Source organism: Mus pahari, chromosome 3, assembly GCF_900095145.1.
Source record: "Mus pahari chromosome 3, PAHARI_EIJ_v1.1, whole genome shotgun sequence".
Classification (NCBI taxonomy): Eukaryota; Metazoa; Chordata; class Mammalia; order Rodentia; family Muridae; genus Mus; species Mus pahari.
The window spans coordinates 76146381-76171323 of NC_034592.1; the positions used below are offsets into that span (position 1 = coordinate 76146381).

The 24943-nt window shown below is 42.2% G+C and overlaps 1 protein-coding gene across 10 annotated transcripts in view; it reads left to right on the forward strand.

Moving 5' to 3' along the window:
* Positions 1-20154, forward strand: part of Celf1 (CUGBP Elav-like family member 1) — a 79619-nt gene extending 59465 nt beyond the window's left edge. For 3 of the 10 annotated variants that reach the window (XM_029536516.1, XM_029536513.1, XM_029536514.1), the window contains 12 exons: positions 2026-2108; positions 2478-2526; positions 4062-4196; positions 4656-4735; positions 5547-5708; positions 7551-7626; positions 8935-9063; positions 9949-10062; positions 11125-11310; positions 13280-13423; positions 13881-14045; positions 17220-20154. In XM_029536516.1, the coding sequence (XP_029392376.1) occupies positions 2026-2108; positions 2478-2526; positions 4062-4196; positions 4656-4735; positions 5547-5708; positions 7551-7626; positions 8935-9063; positions 9949-10062; positions 11125-11310; positions 13280-13423; positions 13881-14008 (1286 nt within the window). In that variant the 3' untranslated portion in view covers positions 14009-14045; positions 17220-20154. Of the gene's footprint in view, positions 1-2025; positions 2109-2477; positions 2527-4061; positions 4197-4655; positions 4736-5546; positions 5709-7550; positions 7627-8934; positions 9064-9948; positions 10063-11124; positions 11311-13279; positions 13424-13880; positions 14046-14133 lie in introns of all 10 variants that reach the window. The other 7 variants (XM_021193624.1, XM_029536510.1, XM_021193623.1 and 4 more) reach the window with 5 other exon arrangements.
* The last annotated feature ends 4789 nt before the right edge of the window (positions 20155-24943 follow it).

Genomic DNA, 24943 nt, shown 5'->3' on the forward strand with positions numbered 1-24943 from the left:
AACAAATATATATATATATATATATATATATATATATATATATATATATATATATAGTATTAATGTGACCACATGAGTATAATTTATTAGATGCATCTGGGCAGTTCTTTGTAAGTGCTCACAGATTAGCCCTTACAGGATGGCTTATCAACAGAAGGGCCTTCATTTTAGGCAACTTATTGGTAGTAGCTTACAAAATGGATAGGAAAAGAAATATTGGGTTTTTCTAGAGATTACAGCAGCATGTGCATTTCAGAAGACCAAGAGTAAGTAAGCAACATTAGCTTTGCTTGTGCATGGAAGTATGCTCTTATTTTCCAAATCACCAATTTAGAGTGACTTTTGGAATAGCTATTCTGTAATACAGATGTGAGGAGCATGGTTGTCACGTTTACATAAAAAGTTAGTAAGTCAGCCGGGGGTGGTGGCGCACGCCTTTAATCCCAGCACTCAGGAGGCAGAGGCAGGTGGATTTCTGAGTTCGAGGACAGCCAGGGCTATACAGAGAAACCTTGTCTCAAAAGAAGGGGGGGGGCGCTGGAGAGATGGCTCAGTGGTTAAGAGCGCTGACTGCTCTTCTGAAGGTCATGAGTTCAAATCCCAGCATCCACATGATGGCTTACAACCATCCATAATGAGATCTGATGTCCTCTTCTGGGGTGTCTGACGACAGCTACAGCTACAGCAAGCAAGCAGTGCCCGAGAGAGAAGAAAAAAATGTCTGAAGACAGCTACTGTGTACTCATATATAATAAATAAATTAATCTTTAAAAATAAAATAGTCAGGGATCTAGAAAAAGAACAATTTTCTCTGCGTGGCATAATTAACCAAAAATAAAAATTGTTACTTCTGAAAATGTCTGGCCATACAACATGAATTTAAAATCCTACTGCTGTATAATTTTGAGAGAAAACTATTGTATTTTATGAGACTTGACAGGTTTCAGAACAATAAATCCTAAGATTTCTAAGACCTTAGAGTCTCTAAATCATATATAAAACAAATCACAAAAACTTCAAGAGTCTAGACAATACCAAGCAGTAAGAAGCAAAATTATTTGAGAATGAAGAATTGAGAAAAGATCCTAAGTTCTCATTCTTAAGTAATGTTACAGTCTGATAGGTGATAGTTAAATCGGAAGTGTGTGCTGAGAACTGGCTGTGAGAGTCTGGAGCGACGTACAGCACTTAGTGCTCTGGCCGTCCTTGCAGAGAATCCAGGGTCTCTTCTCAGTGGCTCACACCAGATTGTAAACCCAGTCCAAAGGGATCCAGTGCCCACTTTTGGCCTCCTCAGTACCAGGCATATATGATACATAAACAAGACACCCATTCACATAAAATAAAATAATAGAATAAAAAATTTTAAATTGGTTGTGATAAAGGGAGTGGTTTATTCTGAGCAAGCAGAGAGAAAATGAGTTACAGAAAGCTAGGTCCTCTTCCTCAGCATCTTAACCTAGCCTGTGGTAGGACAGGTTAACTGGAATGGCGCATAACCTTTGTAAAGGGAGCCTTGTAGCCAGGCATGACTGTGGATACTGTAATTGAAACTCTTAGTAGGTGGAAGCAGGTGGTCAAGGACTTCCTTGATAACATGAAATTCAAATCCAGCCTGTGCTATATGAGATCTTATCTCAAGAGGGGGGAAAAAAGAAGCATTTTTTTCCCCAGAGAAGTTACAGAAGCATCAAGAGAAGATTTCTACTGACTAGGAGGAAGCTTAGAAATAAAACCTAGAGCTATAATAGACTGGAACAAAGAAAGATGCTTTAAAAATCACTCCCTTTGTTAGGTGGTCGTGGCACATACCCTTAATCCCAGAACTGGAAGGCAGAGTCAGGCGGAGGTCAGGTGGAGGTCAGCCTGGGTTATAGAGCTAGTTTCATCCCAGCCTTTTCTTCCCCTCAGTTTTAATAAGCTCATTCATTTCTTGAATTTCAGCAGTAGTATAGGGATAGAAATATTCTAAGAATTCTGTTTTCAAGGCACTAATTTGCTTTTTGCAAAATTTTGTTTATTCAGGGTGCTGTTTTGTTACATTTTACACCCGTAAAGCTGCATTAGAAGCTCAGAATGCTCTCCATAACATGAAGGTCCTCCCTGGGGTAAGAACTTTTATAAGTTAAAGTGGTATTCATTTTTGTGCATGGGGTGTGCTTGTGCATGTTGGACACATACTAAAAAGCATTTTGGAGGAAAGGTCTTTGCTGTGGGAATTACTGTGAAAAGGAGAATATAAAGGGAACATTCAGAGAAGATTGACCAAAACTAGTTCTCGCTGCCAAGAGTTTTCTATATTTTAACTTTATGACTCACATTCTGTCTATTCTAGTATTTTGTTGAGTTAAGATCATCAGGCAGACATGAGTCCAGAGCAATTCTAAAGGCTGTTGTTTTGGTATAGTCTTTAAAGTCTATATTTTTGAAAGGCATTAATGGGGTTGGAGAATAATACGAATGGATTTTCTTTTTAGATGCATCACCCTATACAGATGAAGCCTGCTGACAGTGAAAAGAACAACGGTAAGCATTCTCCTCTCTCTCTGTCTGTCTGTCTGTCTCTCTCCTTCTTTTCTTTTCTTTTTGCTATTCTTAGAGCATTTTTCTTTTAAGTTTTACTAAGCTAGAAAAATAGTTAACAATAGAGAAAATATTATACATACACACAGACAGACAGGTGGGCGTATTTACCAGGTGTGGGAATATACAGTGTGGATCCAGGCATTTAGAGTTTGAGACCCTTTGAGTCATATGAGACCATATTTCAAAAATAGTCAAATACACAAACAGAAAACATAGGATGTCCTTGAGAAGTATAATCCTATAGACAACGTTAAGGAGGAAAGTGGAGTAACTGGGAAGAAGACCTGTTAGTGCTTTAGCAGAGAGCTTTCTGAGCTCAGCTGGGACAAGTTCATGGTCAGTGCAGGTGCCATGATCCTGCAGTCCAGCCACAAGCTATGACCCAGGTACTTTTGGAGCCAGAGATGGATTCAGACTTTTAATGTCATCTATAGAAGCTGAACATAATGGTAGTGGTCAGAAAGCTAAAAATAATCTTTGTTTCACTACCACAACTGAACTCTTTGAGAAAATGCAAGTCTAATAAGTTCATGAGCTAATAACAGGAAGTTCAGCAGGAAGCTCAGAGGGCAGTTTCTCTCAGAACCACTTGGGAAAAGAAACAGACTTTTCAGGGGCTGTCCTACTGGCAGCCACGCTTGGTGCCATCCTTAAGGACTTATTCTTCCTAAATGAAATTGTGGGAATTGTACAGGTTCCACAGTAGACTCCACCTGAAATTGGGTGGTAGCTGGCTCATAAAATTTCATTTAAACAAAATAATGCTGTAAAAAGCTCAGAGGCTAAAACATTAATTTTAAATTCTCAAGAGTTCCAGTTAGAAACACAAAGAATGACTCAGGAGGCAGAGGCAGAAGGATCACTGTGAGTCTGAGGCAATCCTAGAAAATTGCAGGACATGGCAAGTTCTGGGATAGCCATAGCTATGTAGAGATGCCTGATCAAGGTGGGTTTAGTTGGGGGATAGGTGGGGGACAAAAGACCAAATGTTATTTACAGTTTAAGGAAAATTTTTTAAAATAGATAAAATTTAAAATATTGGAAAAGAAAAGTAGTACTCACTGAAGTGTCTTCTGTTTATTGATCATGTCGAGTGTGAAAGCCTTTTCATGGTACTTCTAGAACAAACATATTAAGGGCAAGGCAAGATACTAAGAACTTTGCATTTAATATCTACAGGCTTAGCCTATCAATCACACACACTGATGGGTGAATTTAACTTTAACAAGAGCACAAATTCTCCATATCTTATGGAAGTGCTTCCAAATATGCATAATTTTAAGTTACCATTTTTATATCATTATATAATTGGCTATTGCAATTTTATACCATTGATATAAAATGATGGGAAGAAGAAATATGTCTTAGAATCTGTGAAGTGGATGGTATGAGACATGGCCTGGCTCAAACCCAAGAGATTTGGTTCTTGACTCTTTGCCTTTTAGTGATAAGCCTTTTGTGTTTTACTCTTTTAGCTGTGGAAGACAGGAAGCTCTTTATTGGTATGATTTCCAAGAAGTGTACTGAAAATGACATCCGAGTCATGTTTTCTTCGTTTGGACAGATTGAAGAGTGCCGGATACTGCGGGGACCTGATGGCTTGAGCAGAGGTGGTACATTTTTAGAGCTTTTAAAACAGATATTTGTCTTAAATTTCAGTCTCTTATTTAACTGGACTAGTATAAGTCAGATCCCTAGTCACCATAGATGAAGAGCTTGGGCCTGCTACCTGATCTTGTCAGTATCTCTGGTTGATCTCCCCCCCCCCCCCATATTGTTTAAAGAGTTGTATCCTCAGTTTCTCTTGATGTCCAAAATGGAATTTTTCTCTCCATATTTACTTATCAGAATGAACTGAGATTCTTCCTCAAAACTTCCTATTTGTTGTCCCTTGATAGTTTTTAGTATCCTATCATGATTGTGTGTATCTACTGAACAAGCTTGTGAACCCCTGAAAAATAGGATCATATTTGTATCGCTAAGATGCTACCCCACAATAAGTTAGATATTCAGTCAGTGTCTGTCAGATTAGCCTCTAAATGAATGAACATTGATTATTTTCTTGCCAGGTTGTGCATTTGTGACTTTTACTACAAGAACCATGGCACAGACAGCTATCAAAGCAATGCACCAAGCACAAACCATGGAGGTAAGGAACAGAGAGGTGGAAGAGGAGAAACACCCCTTGCCTGACAGTGCAGGGATAGCTGTCTATTAAAGTCTAGGATCGTGTACAACACTAGATCACCCCGGAACTTAAAATGTAAAATACTATTTCTAAAATCATAGGGCTAAATGGTTCAGAGTACCTGATGCTCTTGGAGAGGATTTGTGTTTGATTCTTAGCATCCACATGGCAGCTCACAACCATCTGTAACTACATTTCTAGGGGATCCAATAACCTCTTCTCGCCTCTGTGGGTATTGGATGCATGTGGTGCACGTACATCCAAGTGGAAAAAACACTTACACATATAAAATAAAGTAAATAAATCTTTTAAAAATTAGAGCCAGAGATGATGGTGAATGCTTATAGGCCCAGCAGTTCAGACTGAGACAGGAGAATCACTGAACCTAGTAGTTCAGAACCAATCTGAACAACATAGTAAAATCTCCCCATTTTAAAAATGAACAGAAAATGATTACTAGAAATAAATTGCCTTTGCCATTGTTGTCTGTCAGAAGAGTCACTTGTGAAAAATAGAATGCAGCCATCATATCTACACAAAGAAATATTTCTTCCTTGGCCCAGGAAGAAGTGGTGTTTTAAATTGTAGGTGTCTGTCCACACCATGCATGTAGCAGTCAGTGTATAGAGGTTTGTTTTCCCTTTCCGTACACTCTGTGGGTTTCAGAGATCACACTCAGGCCATCGAGTTTGGCAGAAGTCATTTTTACTTACTGAGCCATCTTTCTGGCTCCAAAAGAAGGTATTTGACCGTTTGGTTTTGGTGTTTATAGGGTTGCTCATCCCCAATGGTGGTAAAGTTTGCTGACACCCAGAAGGACAAAGAACAGAAGAGAATGGCCCAGCAGCTCCAGCAGCAGATGCAGCAGATCAGCGCAGCATCTGTGTGGGGAAACCTGGCTGGTCTGAACACACTTGGACCCCAGTACTTAGCAGTGAGTTCTGTGGTTTGCTTTCTGCAGACTTTGCAAGCTCCCAGCTGTTTCTTCTTCTGTTGTCTCTAGCTAACAAACAGTGTCATTTGCAACTTTGGACATGTAGAGATATTATATAAAAGTGTAGGCAATGTCATTAAGTCGTGTTAGTCTACTTTATGGTTCCATATTGAGACTTTTGTTACAATTAAAGTAAATTGTTGATTTAAATTTAAAAATTATCAGTATCTCATTTCCCTGCCTCTAAGAGAAATCCTTAAGAAAATCTTCACTATTCAGCATCATTTTCCATGTCTCTTTATACAAGATATTGAGATCACCATCAAAATCTTTATTAAGTCCCCTAAAAATATGACAGGTGTATCTTTCAGCAGACTGAAAGATCCTGAGATTAAAATGAGGATACTATTAAATGAGAGAGGTACATATTTGCATTTCCCATATTGTGAATAAGTTTCCTTTAGTTGATTTCTCTGTTAATGACTTTGAGTTGTACAGTCTAAAAGAAGGTCCATATCTATAATCTATTATTTTTGTTATAATTGATCATAATATTACAGAGGATTATTAGATTTTTGAGTCACAAAAGAAAGGTCATTGTCCATAGTTGCACATGACTATAGTTCTAGTGTCTGGGAGATCAAGGCAGAAAGATCATGAGTTCTAGGTCAGCCTGTGATCCACAGTGACAGTCGGTATGGATAGTCTGGAAATGCTCATAGGGATAACGAATGCAGTCATTTATTCCTTATTCTTTTAAATACTGCTTATGTATGGAAACAAGAAAGGTAATTATTTGTTGACACATACCAAGTTTTAATTAATTTGATGCTTACTGGTTTCCATTTCTAAAATTTTAGAACTATCAATTTATTCTAACTAGAATGCCTTTAAAATGAGATTTTTAAAAAAGTGTAAAGGGTTGTTATATATATTTCAATAGATTAAATTAGTTTTACTGCTAGGAACATTGAGAAATACTGTTTCTGCCAGAATAATGCTTTGAAAATTATCTCTAGCCATGTGTGATGTCTTTAATTCCAGCACTCAGGGGACAGAGACAGGTAGATCTCTTTGAGTTTGAAGACACCTTGATCTACATAGTGAATTTCAAGATAGCCAAAGCTACAGCCTCAACCACACACACACAGGAGCATGCAACCAGAATTACTATAGTACAATCCAGTGTGATACACACACACACCTAAAATATTACAACATGATCCAATGTGATAATTTAAAAAAAGTTAAGTGGAAGGCTGGATGTATTGGTGTATACCTTTAATCCTAGCACTGGGGAGGAAGAGAGGCAGGTGGGTCTCGGGATTCGAGGGTAGTCTGGGCTACATGTTGAGTTTGAGGCCAACCAGGGATTCGTAGTTAGACCCTGTCTCAAAATAATAATAATAATAATAATAATAATAATAATAATAATAATAATAATAATAATAAAAAACTAGTTAGTTGATGGTTGTAACCTAAAGAATGTGATGTATTGGCCTCACTAGGAGAGCATGGGAGAGAGAAAGAAACTAGGAATGGCATGACCCAAGGAGTGCTGTGCTGGGGTCCAGATTGTTTCTCTGTGCTAGTTTTGTCCTTTGCTATGTACTCTGCTGCACAGAGACTTGAGCTTGTCTCACTATCCAGAGAGTGGTCTTCTGAGCCAGGGGACTAGCCATGCAGTCGTAGACTTGTATGTCTGTTGGCTTGGGGTTGTGTGTTTGAGTTTGTTCTCTCTGGGGGCTTCTGCACTCTTGCTTTGCTGTGCTGTAGAGTTATCCCAGATGCAGAACCAGCCCTCACTCTCACTCTTGTTCTGTTTTTTGGTGTAATGTCTAGCTTTATTTGCAGCTCCTACAGCAGACTGCCTCCTCTGGGAACCTCAACACCCTGAGCAGCCTCCACCCAATGGGAGGTAAGTGCTTCCCTGCTGCAGAGGAGCACCAGTGCACAGGTCAGCAGACAGCTTCCTCAGTCTGAGAGATGGGTACCATTTATGCCAAAATGTTACTACTGCTCGTGACATAAGTCTCAGGACTCAGCTCTCTTGATTCTATCATGTGACCCTGTTGTTGGTCAGTGCTTCTTAGTTCTTTAGTTGTGTGGTGTCTTTTATTTAAGTTACTGTTGGGGAAGGAAAATGGCAAGGAAAACTTAGGGACCATCCAGGCTTAGGCCATTCAGATGCAGAAGAAAAAACTACTATAGTAAAGTTAGTTTCTATGACTTACCCAAAGCTACTAGAACCAGGGAGTTTTTGTGTTTCTAAATTCATGCTGTTGTTGCTGTTAAGGTTTATAGAAAGTGTAAGTAACAGATACATGGTTTATAGCAAAATGAAGCTCCAAAGACAGTCAGGAGCCAGGGGCTATTAATAAATGAGTCTGAAGAGGCAGAATGTAAGTAGTTCTGCCTGTGCCTGTACCCTGCCCAGTGGGGTATAGTTAAGCATCACATGAGAAAGGGGAGCATGTTTGGTGAGCTGCATTTTACATTTTAGAGTTTTGATAGTAATTGGTTTTGCCTTACTTTCTCTCTTGATAGCCTGTCCTCTAGTAAAATGCTTTACAAAATGTACAACATAATTCAAATTTGTTCTTATTCTGTTTTCTAGGTTATACTTAAAATTCTTACCCTCACATTTTTTCTGTCTTTTTCTGATGATTAATTTACTGTTACAATGTCAGTGTTTATTCTTCATTCCTTCTCCTGTACTGTTCTTTCCTGTTATTCCCATGGAGCCTTCTAGATCTCCTCCCTGCTTCTTTCCCTCCAGTGCACCTATCTGTGTGTAAGAAGGCCACTTTACTGTAACTTGTAGCTATTCCCTTGGGCTCCTTCCCCATGGCAGATCACAGGTATTCTCATTCAATTTGCCCACCTCTGTATTAGTGATCATTTGGAGTTCTGTTATATTGAACTAGCAAGCTGTTCTCTAATGAAGTGGCTTTAAATTTCTTCCTCCCTGCTGGGGATAGATGCAAAGGCTTCATGGATCATTAGCATGAGCTGTACCACTGAATTAGAACCCCAGTATTTTAAGGTTTCATACTAAATGATAGCTGAATCTTTTAGAGCCCTGTGGTATAGCATCGAAAATATAGAAACTGAGTATGTTCTTATATAGTTAGTTCCTCTTTGTCTGGGACCAGTTTCTAGTCATTGCTCGAATAAATGATGGGCATCTAATCTGCTGGCTGATGCATTTTTTTGGATATTGCAGGGTTAAATGCAATGCAGCTGCAGAATTTGGCTGCACTAGCTGCTGCAGCTAGTGCAGCTCAGAACACACCAAGTGGTACCAATGCTCTCACTACATCCAGCAGTCCCCTCAGCGTACTCACCAGTTCAGGTAAGGGTTGATAGGGAACGCTGTGTACCTTGGACACAGAGTCAAGGGCAGGGGCAGTCCATCTTGGAAAGAAATTAACACATACCAGGTAGGTTGTATTATGGACAACAGATTCAGAGGTCTTGGTCAGGCTGTCTTCTGTCTTTTTTTTTTTTTTTTTCCAGACAGGTCTCTATCTGTGTGAGTCCTGGATGTCTAGGACTTGCTGTTTGGACCAGGCTGGCCTTGAACTCAAAAAAGAACCTTCTTCTGCCTCCTGAATGCTGGGTTAAAGATTTTGTTGATCGTGCCCTTTTTAGATTTGTTTTTGTTTTTCATTAAATTCTTAAAAATTATTTATTGAGGTAGGAGAGACGGTTCAGTGATTAACAGCATGTACTAGTCTTTCAGCAGATCTGGGCTTGGTTCCCAGTGCCCACAGGAGGTAACTCACAGCTAGCTATAACTCCAGAGGGTTTGACTTCCTTTTCTTGCCTTTATGTCCACATATACACAATTTTACATAGGTGCACATACACACAGTTTAAATGAGAGGGGGGTTGGGAGTGTGCACACACACACCATGTAACAGTCAGAGGACTACTTGCAGTAGTAAATTCTTCTCACCTCGTGGTCCCAGGAATGGAGCTCAGGTCCTTAGGTTTAGTAACCAAGCATCAATACCCAATGAACCACCCTCAGTTGTCATTTTTTCATTATTTGAAATCTCATTATTTTTAGTTTGTTGTAACCATCATTTGTCTCTGGCTTAGAAGGACAATTATCAGAATTCAGTGATTGTAAAATCCCTTTTGTAAATAGAAGAATCGATGGGATCATTCTTGCACTTTGGTTTCTGTTGGCAAGAGAAGGCAAGTGATGATTTAACTCCTGAATTTCTAATAGCAGGGTCTTCGCCGAGCTCCAGCAGCAGTAATTCTGTCAACCCCATAGCCTCACTTGGAGCCCTGCAGACATTGGCCGGAGCAACAGCTGGCCTCAACGTTGGCTCATTGGCAGGTAATGGGCAAGCCCTGGTTGTCATCAGGCTACTTTTATAAACTAGCCCAGGATAGAAGTACCAGTAGAATAATTGCCTTCCTTGCCCGAGAAAAATTAGAATAACCATGGGATTGTGTCAGATCTGAGGTAAATCTATACTCTGCTGCTTAGCTAGCTGTAACCTTGGACCATAGTTCTAATACTCATTTTCTCCTCTGCAAAGCAGAAGTAAAAGAATACTTTAAAGGGTGCTTGGTTAAATGAGGCCAGGTGGTGGTGACACACGCCTTTAATTACAGTCCCTAGGTGGGAGAGGGAGGTGCACCTCTGAATTCAAGACTGCCATGGAGAAACCATGTCTTAAAAAAACAAAACAAACAAAATAACCCCCCTGCCCCCAGAATGAAGTGAAACCAGCAATTGGAGAGAGGGAGGGTTCTGCTGTTGAGGCCACCTCCTATTTTTCCAGAGGTCCTGGGTTTGATTCCCAGCATGCACATGCTGGTTCACAGCTCTCTGTAACTTCACTCCTAGGGTAGCTGACACCCTCTTTTGGCCTCCATGGGTGTGGCATGAATGTTGTACACAGATATACAGACAGGCAAAACACCCACACAAAATTTTAAAATACAAAACAGCTTTACAAAGATATTGTTAAATGAGGACAGAGAGCCCGGTGGTAGTAATCTTAGTGCTGGGAAGATGGAGGCAGGCAGATTTTCCAGGACAGCCAGGGCTACACAGAGAAACAAAACAAACAAAAACCAGAGGGGGTGGAGGGTGTAAATAGGTAAAGATGGAAAATGGAACTAGCCATTGGTGAGTGGTATCAGGCCTTCCATGTCCTAGAAAACAGTACTGAAGAGAGTAGTGATGAGATGTGGGAACTTGTAATATTCACGTAGCATCAAGGTCTGAAATAGGACTAATCAGATGAATAGTCTTAACTCAATGGGTAGTTAAAGAGGAAATAAAAAGTCAGATTTGGTGTGGAGAGGTCCATTTTTTAGTAACTTCAGTGAATTTGTCTTGAGTATCAGTTGAATCTTTCTAGCATATTAATCTTACTCTTCCTCCAAGGAATGGCTGCTTTGAATGGTGGTCTGGGCAGCAGTGGCCTTTCCAATGGCACTGGGAGTACCATGGAAGCCCTTACCCAGGCGTATTCTGGTATCCAGCAATATGCTGCTGCAGCCCTCCCCACTCTGTACAACCAGAATTTATTGACTCAGCAGAGTATTGGTGCTGCTGGAAGCCAGAAGGAAGGTAAGTGCACCAGAATTGGAAGTTGGGGTCTGGGGCAAGGGGATTTAGGTAGACTAACCTTTTCCCAACCGAGGCTAAGGAGCAACTGAGAAAGACTATCAAGTACGGTGCTTTTTGCCATTTTGTGGGGAGGAGAGTTTTTGGGTGAATCAGAATCATATAGATCTTCTAAGGATGGAGCTTATTTTTTAAATTAAGAAACAAATAGGCATTGGAATTGATCTGGTCATTTGACAAGGATCTTCTTTTGTTAGGGAGTTTTCTCTGGGTTATGAATCTACCAGAGGATTGTCTAAATATTCCTCTTAAGTATTTCATTTGACATTTTTATCTTTGACTAATGTATGTTCTGAATGAAATACTGAGATGTGATGGGATGAAGTGAGGTAGCTGCTAGGTTTGATAGAGTGAGAGGTACATGGATAGAAGTGGAGTTAATATCCTTTGATAAAAATGGAATTACGTTTAGGAGAGACTTCATTAACAGTTCCTGCTGGCACCTTAGTGTTTAGGTTTGACTGACTAGGTTTTTATAACCATGATTTGATAAGGTGTCACACTATTGTAAGAAAAACAAGTAGCCTTTTTGGCTTTAGTGTGTGAACCAGTATTAAATAGAGCCCCAGAGGATGTGAGGAAGCAAACCAAGTGTGAGTACAGGAGGAGAGTAATAGGGCGCAAAAGTGGCAGGTGCGTGGACCTGCCATAATGGGCTGCGTGTTTGACAATGACTAGTAGACATAAGTGGCTGGAGAATGGCTAGATTTATTATCTTAGTCACTCTTCATTAGAAAATCACATTGTAAGTAAAGAAAATATATTTTCCTATGAGTTCAGTATTAATCATGAGCACTTTTGTGTGTGTAGGGGTTTTTTTTTGTGAGACAGGGTTTCTCTGTAACAGCCCTGGCTATCCTGGACTTGAATTGTAGACCAGGCTGACTTCAAACTCACCCCTTCAGAGTACTGGAATTAAAGGTGTGCACCGCCATGCCCAGTTTCATGGGCACTTTTTAAAAAATGTCTTTTTTTTTTTTTTTTTAAACTTAGTTGTAGTTTGAGTATGGTTAAATTCAGAACTTGCCCGTTTTGGTATAAAGCTCCGAGCTGATAAGTGTTGAAGCACCCTCCAAAATGAGAGACGCTCATTAGAAGCCCCCTAGCACTCCATTGTCACTCGCTACTCCATCCCTGCCTTGGGCACTCCCAGTCTATTTGTCATCCTTTATTGCTGGTGGCACAGTTTTGAAAACTTATTTTTTTTTTGTTGTTTACTTGCTTTTGTTTTGAAGGCAGGTCTCACTATGTAGCCCAGGCAGACTTGAGTTGAGAGCCCCCTCTCTTAGACTCCTGAAGAGTAGAAGTACAGGCTGAAGCTTTTTTGACTATGTAGCCCATTCCTCCTCCTTTTTCTTGTTCTCTTGTGGCCTCCATTTGGTTTTACTACGTACGTACTTGCAGATCTGCCTTCTTTCCAATCCCTGTATACCCTCTCTGGCAAGGTATGGGCCTTTAACATCCTTCCATGAGCCCGGCATAGAATGGCTCACAATTTTAATCCCAGCATTTGGAATGCAGAGGCCACTGGGTCTCTGTGAGTTTGAGCCTGGTCTACATAGTGAGTTCCAGGACATCCAGAGCTTATAATGGAACACCACACACACACACACACACACACACACACACACACACACACACACACTTTAATTTCAGCACTTGGGAGGCAGAGGCAGGTACTCGTTTCGGGGGGAAAAAATTCCTTCCATGAGATGACACATGGCTACATGCAAGGGAAGAAATCTACTTTTAGAATTACTGCCTTCTATTTAGAGAATCTGTTTAATGCTCCCTCAGAGAATAAATTTATTAAGATTTTGCTAGTGTTGGTATAGCTGGGAATGAGAGAGCGTTGGCCCTTGGTGATGAGCATACTTAACTCTGATACTCTTGCAATCAATGGATATTGAAGGTCCAGAAGGAGCCAACCTGTTCATCTATCACCTGCCCCAGGAGTTTGGAGACCAGGACTTACTGCAGATGTTTATGCCCTTTGGGAATGTCGTGTCGGCCAAGGTTTTCATAGACAAGCAGACAAACCTGAGCAAGTGCTTTGGTATGTTAACTTCTCTTCTGCTGTAAGAATGGGATTAAGTAAAAGACAAAAAAGAAGAAAAAAAAAAAAAGAAAAAAAGAAAAAAAAGAAAAAAAGAATGGGATTAAGTATTTTGCCACTGAGAGAGAGAAAGAAAGTGGCTGCTGACAAATTTGAGTTTGAGTTTGAATTTAGCAGATCATATGACCTCTTTCTGAGCTTTAGTTTTATCTGTAGTAGAGATAGTGATTTCTGCTCACAGTATTGGTCCAGAGGAACTAGTGTATAGAAATAGCTTTGCAAGGGGAGAAAGAATGCTGGTAAATGTCAGGCAGTACCATTGAGAACCTGATTGTGGTTTCATGTGGTTGTCATTGCCAGAATTGTTGTGCGTGCTGAAAACAATTGAGATACAGACAAGGACTAAGACTCCTTGCTTTGTTAGGTTCCTCACCGAGGTTTCTGCTTGGACATACAGGTTTTGTAAGTTACGACAATCCTGTCTCAGCTCAAGCTGCCATCCAGTCCATGAACGGCTTTCAAATTGGAATGAAGAGGCTTAAAGTGCAGCTCAAACGTTCGAAGAATGATAGTAAGCCCTACTGAGTGCTCCCCTCTGAGACTGGAGTGAGAAGATCTTCTGGTAAGTGGGGGAGGAGCACCCTTAATCATTCGAAGCCCTAAGGCTGTGTGTTGACAGCCCCGGACCCTGATCCCTGCCACTCTCGCAGGCACAGCTTGCCCTGAAGACTCAGCTACTGCCTTCTGTGGGAGTGTCGCTTCGTACAGAGGACACGTTTGTGCTTTGGTTTCCAGTGTTTTACTTTGGAGTTTAGGTGCCATATCCTGAGGGATTTTGTTTTGTTTTGTTTTGTTTCTTTTTCCCTTTATTTAAAGTTTGCTGTGTTTGTAACCAGTTTGTTGAGAAGGACCAACACCAGTCCACCTTGAGGAAGAGGGAAATGGGTTTAAAAGATAATTAGAACATGCCCCAAACCATGGAAAGAGAGGACTGAGCAGAACAGAAAGTTGATCCCCGAAGTCTCTCTCCCTGTGTGGGAAGAGTGAGAACTAAGTCTAATGAGGTACAGGGCAGAGTGGGTGAGGTGGCTTAGCTTCTAGACCCCTTAGAACTGACTGCTTTCTGTGGAAATGCTGAATTTATGCCACCTGTTTTTCTAATTTTTGTCCTGGATATCTGCCCTTCTTTCCTAAAAGGGGGTAAAGCAAGTCTCATGAAATAATGCACTTTTCATTTAGCCTGAAATATGCAAATAGTAGGGAGATACCCATGAGTACGCAGCCCAGCCCGCCATCCATGTTCTATTAATTGCCCTACCTGATTGGTGGCTGTTTAGGGAAAGCAGCCAGAGAGGTCATTTTTGTTAATTTTAACATGAAGTTAGACTGTGCCCATATCCAGTAGTTTCTTTTGTAGAAAGTATATGGAAGTTCATAACACCGAGGAATGTTGCCTCCTTCTCTGGCCACAGTTTTCTCATGAGGACAGACATAGGAAGCTCTAAACAGCATCTCTAGCCAACAAGGGTGCAGTTCATGGGCAGAGCAGTCAAGAAGCCATCTGATTAATGGAGGAGAGACCTACTTCTTGGTGTGCCTGAATCAAGGTCTCTTCAAGCCACTTTGCTATATCTGAGCAGAGCCTAGTATTCAAGAAGGTTCAGAAGTGCATTTCTGCCTCCCCAATGAAGGTACCCCAAAAGCTGTGTTCCCATAAGGTCTGACAGGCCTCTCCTCTAACCACTCTAGCCCCATTTTCTGTCCTTGAAGACAGAAGAAAGTACAGGATGTTTACAGGCTCCATGTGGATTCAGTGTTCATTTACCTCAGTATTAACCCATGTTCATTTTGTCATCATGCTTACAGCAAGCTCCCTGCTGCCTTTCACGGGTCTTAACTCCAGCCTTTGCCAGTGTCCCACACAGCCTCTGGGCTCTCCTTCTGCTCTAAGAGAAGCTGTTGGGAATATGCAGCTGAGCAGAGGTAGCCCCATAAGTATATGATTAATAGTTACAGGCAGGGCCTTGGGTTCCTGGGTCATTGGAAGCTTAAACCTCACAAGTGAAAAGTCTTGACTCCTAGCAGCAGAGATTAGAAGGGACTAGCCTGCTTTAAGTCAGATGGGGACATTCTCCTTGTCATGCTGTCCTTGTGGATAACAAACAGGGATTGACCATCTTGCTGTTGTACAGGAAGTGTTAGTGGTGTGTTATCCATTGATGCTGGGACAGCTGTTCTCTTATAGTGATAAGTTGAGTCTGTTGTCCTCTTAAACATGAGACATACACTTCTTAAGCCGAACCACGTAAACTTGAATTCTGTGCACTGGGAGAAAAGTGTCCTGTGTTTCAAGATAAAACTGTTCTAAAGGCTTCCAGGGTATTGATGGAATTTTTTAAAATAATGCAAAAAAGTAAAAAATAAAAAAAAACTTAAAAAGGAAAAAAAAGAAAAAAATGGTAGGTTGGGCAGGCACTGCTCTGAATCCCAACCGGCCGGAACCAAGAATGTTGTTTCTATTTTTATAGAAGTTTTATACAGCTCCGGGGTGGAGAATATTTATTACCTAAATTATATCTCTGGAAAAGGCCAGGATTTTGTAGAATCCAGAATGTGATTGTTGTACACACAGGGTGCTGTGTATGATTGAAACTACTGACTTTCTGTGACCGTTTGCAGCCCAGGTAACCTGTCCAAGGGGAAGGCTAACATTAATGCTGTGAATTGGCAGAGGCGAGAGCTGTGCTCCATAGGGTGCTGCCAGCGCTGTGCTCCCTAACCTTCTTGTGTTCTGTCTTCCTCCTTGACCAGAACATCACGTTCTGCCCCATTCTTCCCGTTCCCTCTATCTCTCCCATTTCATTGTCCACAGATTTGTCCTGTGCTCCAGGACCAAATGAAACTTTCCTAATGATATTAGAAGCAAAGGAGTGACCCCATCTTTGGAACAGACCCCAAACTTCATACCTACTTGTGATTTCTAAAAGGAGCACTTGCCCCAGCTGAGCCATGGTCAGCCATGGCTGGCTCAGTTAGCCAGCTAGCCAGCTGGGGAGACCATGTACTTCCGTTATCCCATTTGCCCAGTGCATTCGCACAGCACTAGCTGTCCTTGAGCACAGTCCTCCCCAGGCCAAAGATGGTTTTGTTGAAGAAGCTGCTCCCCGTAAGTCTTGATGGGAAAGGGCTCAGCTTAGAGTGGAGACTGAAGTGAAGTCTTAAGCAGTCTGTTTTTGTTGTGTGGAGGGTTCACTTACAGTGTTTTCTGCTGTAGTTTTGTCTCATGGATTCTATCATGCCATTGATTTGCCTTCAGTGCAGCCCAGCCACTATCTCCTGGGTTCCACAAGAGTGGCCAGGGTGTATGTGGAACTTTAGGGCTTGGATTTCTGGGAACAAGGGCGGGCCATCCTAGGATTGAGCAAGAAACTCTGGCCCTCTATCTACCCTACGTATGTCTCCCTCCCACTCTAGTTAGCATCTTTTGTTGCTGAGACCCTGCTTGCCCAGAAACTGTCTTCATGTGTTAGGTGCTTTGCAGGAAATCCAAGCCTTAGGTTCCCTTGTGTCTCTGGCAGTTGGATGTTCTCGTGGTGTCCTTCATGTCCTTTTGAACTTTCCCCTGTGTCCATTGTTAGCATGTGCAAAAGTTCTTGTCATTTCCCACCCCTGCCCTTCCCCATCTCCTCATTTCAGGGCTGCATACAGTGAGTGTCCTGTTCTCTTTCTCTGTTTGGATGTATTGCTCTGTGTAACTCAGTGGATCTCCCTCTTTCTGGTTTGTTTTTTTTTCTAGATTCCTGCCGTTTGTTCATCGTTGTGCCTAAAGCATGTCGATGTGGCGTCAAGTACATCGTCCAAATCCCTGTCTCTTCAGCTTCTCTGATGCTTGAACTCTCACCTTTGACCTTGTGTTGACCTTTGATGCTGATGTGTATTTTATTATGTTTGTTTCTTTCTTTGTTTTTTCTTTTTTCTTTCTTTTTTTTCCCTTTTGTGCTGCCAAATTGGTTTTGCTAGAACGACTGCTGAAGGGAAAATATTTAAACTTGCATTTGAATATAAAAAAATCTATTTTTCTAGAACTTCATAAGATAACCACTTGATTTTGTGATTCCAATTCTTTGTAACTGTCTCAGAGCAGCCCTACTAGCACATGCCGTGTGGTGTTTGTATCCTTGTGAACACACAGCCAGTCCGCTTCCAGGCTTTGTTCCTCTGTGTGCTTAGTTTTAAAGACAACTTTGAAATAAACAATGAAATAAAAGATGTCACTAAAATCTTTGAGGCTCCTGAACACATTTTGCTGACATAGTTTTGGGGCTTGAGGAGACCGCATGTTGTTATTAGTTTTTGTTTTTCTGAGTTCTCAACTGCAGAAAAATGTCTGAAATACACCCTACCCCCATCCCCTTTTCACTGGATGCTGAGGTTTGGGCCCCAGCGAGCCTTTTTCTTTTCCTTTTGTGGTTCTTCCTGAAGCAGCCCTGCAGGGAAGCCCTAGGGTCCCCTCCCCTCCTCTCCCCTCCCCTCCCCTTGGCTCAGCCAGCTCACACCCGTGCTTCCTACAGTCTCCACAGCAAAATGTGATGCTTTCAACTTTTTTGGGTTTTGTATTGTTTTTGCCTTTTTGTTTTGAATTTTTCCTTTCCTACTAAGATTATGCCCAGAAAAAAACAAGTTGTGCATGTTTCCTGCTGTTTCTTCACACCTTCGTATGTATCACCTTCACCTCTCTGTTTTCTATAGTTTGTGCAAAAACTGACTGATTTAAAGGGGTTTCAAAGAAGATGTTTTAAATTGTTATGGGGTTGATTTTTTTTTTTTCCTCAAGATTGTATTGTTTTATTTTGAAGTGGCAACTTTCTCCTCTATTGCCCTTAGAGTGTTTGCCTGTGCACTTAGACTGTCACTCTTTGTGGCCTCCAGGTCTCAGTGGGGGATCCAGGAGGCCAGCTGCTCTGCTCAGGGAGTACAGGGGCCAGAGAGGCAGAAGCAGAACCAAAGGTGGCTGTGGGTAGGCAGGATGCAGCGCATCAAGGCTAGATCACGGAGGGAGGGAGGGAGGGAGGGAGGGCAGGCGGGTAGTGCTTCTGATTACCCAGAGGAGGTCGTCTGTGTACTGCATGGCAATATACCTGCCTGCCTGCCTGCGCTTTCCCTAGGTGACAAGCACAATAAATACTACAGTCTTCACACTGTTTACAGCTCTGGGCACCAACCACCCCGCACTGGCTCTTCACTATGGCTCCGCTCTTACTTAGCTAATAGAGTTAAATTGGGTGAAGAGCCAGATAGCTACTGTCCCCAGGTGCCAGACCAGCCAGTTCTTTGGTTTCCTAAGGGAAACTTACCCTCTTCTCTTGTAGCACCATCCAGCCTCAGGGTCTTGGGGACTTGGAAGAATGTGAATAGAGGAGGAGAGGCTAGAGGAAATGACAGGGATGGAAATGAGTAGACAGATCTGTGAAGAGTAGAGGCCGCAGGGAGGATTTTTGACAGATCCCACTGAGACTTAAGCACTGGTGGGAGGGAAAGTGGAAGCAAGATTGTCCAGGAAAGGGTGGCAAGGTGCAGCAAGGGATGGGGGTGGGGAGGAGAAGCACTGCCTGGCATCATCCACTCCCTGGTGTTGAAGGGACTCCAGCACAATTTCTGGTCTGGGACCCTACAGGTTGACCAATATATTATGCTTGAGGCCACCTTACTAGGAAGAAATGGCAGCCAAGTGGGGGTCGTAAGTAGGCTGCTTAATGTCCTGGAAGGGGTGGTGGGATGGAAAGAGGCCAACGCCTAGCATGAGAGAGCCTGCTGTGTGCCCACAGTCTGACTGCACAGAGCGCCTCTGTCGGCAGGAGATACTGAGGTCCCCTTCCTGTGATGAGAAGCTGGGTTTGCCAATATAGTTTGCTTTCAATTCCAAGAGGAGCTCTGGGAAAACCTGTGGATAAAACCAAATGCCAAATGTTGGACATTGTTTCCTTTTCCTTTTCTCTCTGATTGTTTTAATTGTTCTGTAGTGGTTTTAATGGATTTGAGACCCTGGAGCGGCAGCTGCCTTTCTGATTTCCAGCTGCTTTTTGTGAATAATTTAAAAAGAAAAAAAAAAAGAAACTTTACATTTTGGAGACAAACCTGTGTGAGTTTTTTATTGGTACAAACGTTGTATTTAACACTAGGGGTTTTGTACAGTTTTTTGCCTTTTCTACTAGAAAACAATGTAAAGTGATTTCACAATGTGAAGAGAAAAAAAATTGCCACTATGACCAAACGCACAGTCTGTTCTGCAGCAACAACGGGATTCAATCAACTCAAGTCGTGATTCAGCCGTAGAAATGCTTTTCTTGACCTTGTTTGAGCTTTCCTTTTTTCCTGTTTGATTTATAAAAGATGTCTTTTGTGTGTGAACTTGTGTTGTACTCTGTAGAAAATTATGGATTTTGCTTTAATGGTTTTTTAAAAAAAAAAAGGGCAAGAAGAGCCCGTGTCGCTTTTCTTACCTAATCACAGTTTGTGTAGTGGATTAAAAAAGAAAAAGTTGTTAAAAGTTTGGAGCAAGGGAGTATGTGTTTAAAAGGACTCTCCTTCCTTTTTGTGTGTTTTTCCTTTTGTCCCAATGGGGAACCTAAATCTGTTTTAATTGCACAGACACACGGACAAAAAGTCATTTTGTATCTGCCAAGTGTGGTACCTTCCTTTGTTTATTTGCTATTAAACTGTTTGAGAAGAACTGTTTGTCTTCTGAGTTGTTGATTGAAGGTGCCTGGGGGGATGGGATGGGATGGGGACAGCTTCCAGACCTGACAATGATTCAGCTGAAGCCACTCAGAGCTCTGGATGGAAAAGACAGTTTCTCTCTGGAATGCTACTTGTGTTGCATGTCTGCATTCTACAAGGTCACCATAATATGGAAACATCTTGAAACACTTTGGTAGCTTTAATTTTTTGTCCTCCCTCTTCTGTTACTGCTGATGGCCATGTGAATCCTAGATCATGGCCTTCTCTCCAAGCCTTTAGTCTTCAGCCCCAAAAGTAGTTAGACCTTTACGGTTAATTCTTCAGGTATTCTAGATCATTCTCTAATAAAGCCTCCTGCCTAGGACTGCCTTTGAACTTCTGGGAGCTTGCAGTTCAGCTACTGGATTTAAAGAGGCAGAGATTCTGGCTGAACAACAGCCCTGTCTTTGTCCAGTCCTTCACTACAGCTGTCATCCTCCATGGAGAAGCCTGGTAACTGGGTAGTTCAGTCTTCATAGAACTGAAGCTACAGCTGACTTGAGGGTGGTGCCACTCTATTTGGGGTTGGCCTGGTGAGTAGTGTAACTCAGGCATTTCCTGGACACTGTCCATTTGATATTGACATGAGGAATATAGAGATCTTGTCAACCACACTTGCCTTTAATTACTGTTTTTTAGGTCTCCATTTCTGTTCTTTCTCCCTACCCCCCTCAAAACAGAATCCTGTCGTCTAATTCCAGCTGACCTTACAGTCTCAGGGGCCTTCCTGATGCTGAAGTGACTATCATGCACTTCCATGCCTGGTTTAAAGTGTGTTTAAAATCAGAAGTCTGGGGCAGGGGATATAGATCAATGGTAGAATGCTTACTTGGGGTCCCTTGTCTTGTAACCACCAGAGACAAATGTCTCAAAAGCAGACACTAGTGTGTTAGTTACCCAGCTTTTCCTAGGCAGCTGCAGTGACCCCAGGCTCCAGTGAGAAGAGACTCAGTGGGGACTTGTGGCTCTCATACCGTCCACCTAATGCCCAGAGGTGACTGCTGGTCAGTACTGCTCCTGCAGAAGGGCCACCACCTGTGGGAGCCAAGGTTCCTCTGGGACATTTCTCTGTAATTCCACTATCTGGTCTTGTTTACTGTTTCGTTTTGAGACAGAGTCTCTCACTACATAGCCCTAGCAGGCATAGGACTCATGTAGATCAAGTTGACTTCCAACTCACAGTGCTAGGGTTTAAGGTGTGAGCCACCTCATCTGCCCTTAATGTTTTTATTTTTGTATATCCATATAAAATGTGCTGTCTTAACTGTCCTTATACAAATAATGGCATTTAAGTACAAACAGTGTACCACCATTGCACTTAAATGACTTTTTTAATTTTGGTTTTTCGAGACATGCTTGTCTGAGAAAAATAAATGTGCTAATAATGTAAAATGTCTATTGAACATCCTCCCTGGGTTGTTTTTCGTTTTGTTTTGTTTTGTTTTTTTCATACTTTGAAGAAATGGTATGGTTGGGCTGGAGAGATGGCTCCGCGGTTAAGAGCCCTGACTGCTCTTCTGAAGGTCCTTAAGTTCAAATTCCAGCAACCACATGGTGGCTCACAACCATCCATAATGAGATCCGATGCCCCCTTCTGGTGTGTCTGAAGACAGCGACAATGTACTTACATATAATAATAGATAAATCTTTTTAAAGAAAAAGAAATGGTATGGTCTGAGCCTCATGTGAACTCTTCCCAGAAGTTAGTTATCTTAATGGTTTCCTTCTTGACAATACCTTCTTTCCCCCTCTCCTCCCCTCTCTTGTTTTTTTGTTTGTTTGTTTGTTTGTTTTTTGAGTCAGTCCTAAGTAGCCCAGGCTAGCCTCAAACTAGCTTGATCTTCCTGCCTCTGCTTCCTAAATCCTGGGATTATAGGCATGAGTCATCATGTCTGACTCACATTTGATTCTCTTTGACTTAAATGCATGGCAGTGTATGCTTTAATCCTAGCACTGAGAGGCAAGTGGATCTCTGATTTAGAAGCCAGCCTGCTCTACATTGTGGACTCCTGGCCAGCCAAGGTTACATAGTAAGACCCTGACTCAAAAAAAAAGGGCTGGAAAGCTGGTTGGTTCTCTGGTTAAGAGCGTGGATTGTTCCTGCAGAGGACCCCTAAGTTTGGCTCCCAGCAACCAAATGGGGCTGCTCACACCTTGTATCTCCAACTGCTAGAGATCTTCTGGTCTCTGGACATCTGCACTAAGTGTACACATTAGCCACATACAGTGACACAGACAAAATTAAACCTTTTCCGTAGGCAGGGTAGGGGACTAGAGAGATGGCTCAGCGGTTAAGAGCACAGACTGCTCTTCCCGAGGTCCTGAGTTCAATTCCCAGGACCATATGGTGGCTCACAACCATCTGTAATGGGTTCTGATGCCCTCATCTAGTGTGTCTGAAGACAGTGACAGTGTACTCATACTTTTTTTTTTTTTTTTTTTAAAGGCAGGTAGTAGAGCTGCTCTCTTAGTCATTCATTGCCTTGGAATTGGGATTCTACATTTCTGAGACATAAATTAAATAGTAGAATGAACATCTTTCAGTTTAATGGCATACCTAAAAGCTATTACTTTTCTTTCTTGAATTTTATGATGTTTAAAGTCGGATTTTGTCTCTGTAATACAGATGGTAACTTAAGAATAGTTTGCATTCCCTTATGAAACGCTTCTGGGATGGCCCACTCACTACCTTCAGTGCTTGTCATCTGTCTGCTGTGACTTTTTATTTTTTTGAGACAGGGATTCTCTGTATAGCCCTGGCTGTCCTGGAACTCACTCTGTAGACCAGGCTGGCCTCAAATTCAGAAATCTGCCTGCCTCTCCCTCCCAAGTGCTGGGATTAAAGGCGTGTGCCACCACTCCCGGCCTGCTGTGACTTTCTTGGTCTGGTCAGCACATAGGTGTCCTATCACATACTACATTTATCTAAGCAGCTGGGTCTCTGGTTGAGAAAAAGCCACCAGGAAGGAAAGCCAGATTTTCCCTTCACCTCTGGGAATGTCACTCTGATATCATAGAGTTTCCCTCTGGGAGAGTTAGAGACTTTGTGACTTTCAAGCACTGATTCTTCCTTCTGGAATCTTCTCCATCCCCTACCATCTGGCATTTCAATTACTTTACATGTGTAGCCTTTGTCTCTGCAGGGGAAGCTCCAATAGTAAGGAGGGCTTCTGTTTTACTAAAGGAAAGTTATCTTGGCTTGAGAACCTGAACTGTCTGCTGGGAACACACATTCCCTGTCCCAACTTTCCTGTCCCCCTTTGACAGGATCAGAGTTTGGGGCTTGTTTGGTTACTTTTTGAGACAGAGTCTTAGTACAGTTCTGACTGATCTGGAACTCCTTTTGCAGACCAGGCTGCCCCTGTATTAGAGATCCACCTTGTGCCTCCCAAGTGCTAGGTTTAAAGGCTTATGCTGTAGTGTCTGATGAGCTGGGAGATTTTAAAAGTAGGGAGCCCATTCCTGTGCAGTTACCCTATTGGGAGTGGTACAGCTATTATACATCCTAAATTGGGAAGGTTCTCATCACTTCAGAGGCCATATTCATGAACATTTATTTTCCTAGCCCTTGTTGACTAAGCTACTGTGTGTGTGTGTGTGTGTGTGTGTGTGTGTGTGTGTGTGTGTGTGTGTGTTTCAAGACAGGTTTTATTATAGTTTGGGTTTTATTGCTGTGAAGAGACACCATGACCAAGCTCTTAAAGTCAAACATTTTATTTGGACTGCCTTACAGTACCAGAGGTTCAGTCCATTACCGTCACAGTGGGAGGGTGGCATCATATAGCATACTTAGTGCCGGAGGGGACCGGAACTTCATACTGAGCAGAGCCTAAGCTGAGGTCCTCGAAGCCTACCTACACAGTGACACTTCCTCCAGCAAGGCTGCACCTCCTAAAAGTTCCACTCCCTATGACCAAACATTCAAACACAGGAAGCCATGGGGGCCAAACCTAATCAAACCACCACAGCAGGGGTTTTTCTGTGTAGCCCTGGCTGTCTTGCTGCTTAGATCTGTAGACCAGGCTGGCCTGGAACTCAGATCCACCTGTCTCTGGCATGTGCTACCACCTCTGGCTAGACTAATCTACTTGTAGTAGATTTGTGCATTCTGCATATTTTGGGTAAATGTAATCACAAGCTTTTAGATAGCCTCCGCCCTGAGGTGGCTTCTCCTTTCTCTTCTAAGTGTACTCAATGAATAAATACCCTACCACCTGACTGGGGCCTTTCCAGCCCTTTGAGCTTGTCTTCTATGTTGTTTCAAAACCATCCTACTTGTGTATCCCTTCCAACCCCACCTTCCCTTCCCCTAATGTGACTTGCCTCATCCTGAAACTCTGTAGAGCAGTGGTTCTCCTAATGCTGTGGCAATTTCTCATGCTGAGATGACCCCCAACCATAAAATTGTATTGCTTCTCCCAAACTGCAATATTGGTACTATTAGGAATCTTAATGTGAATATCTGGTATGCAGGATATCTGATGTGACCCCCCCCAAAGGGGTCCTGACCCATGGGCTGAGAACCATTGGTCTAGACCTACGTCATTCCAAACCGTTTGCCCATTAGCTTCTGTGATTTTTGTTTTTTAAATTAAGGTTTGCTGGGTGGTGGTGGTTTGTGCCTTTAATCCCAGCACTCTGCAGGGAGAGGCATGCATAATCTCTGAGTTCAAAGACTGGTTAGTCTATCAAGCAAGTCCCAGGATGACCTGGGTTTCATACCGAGAATCCCTGCCTCAAAAG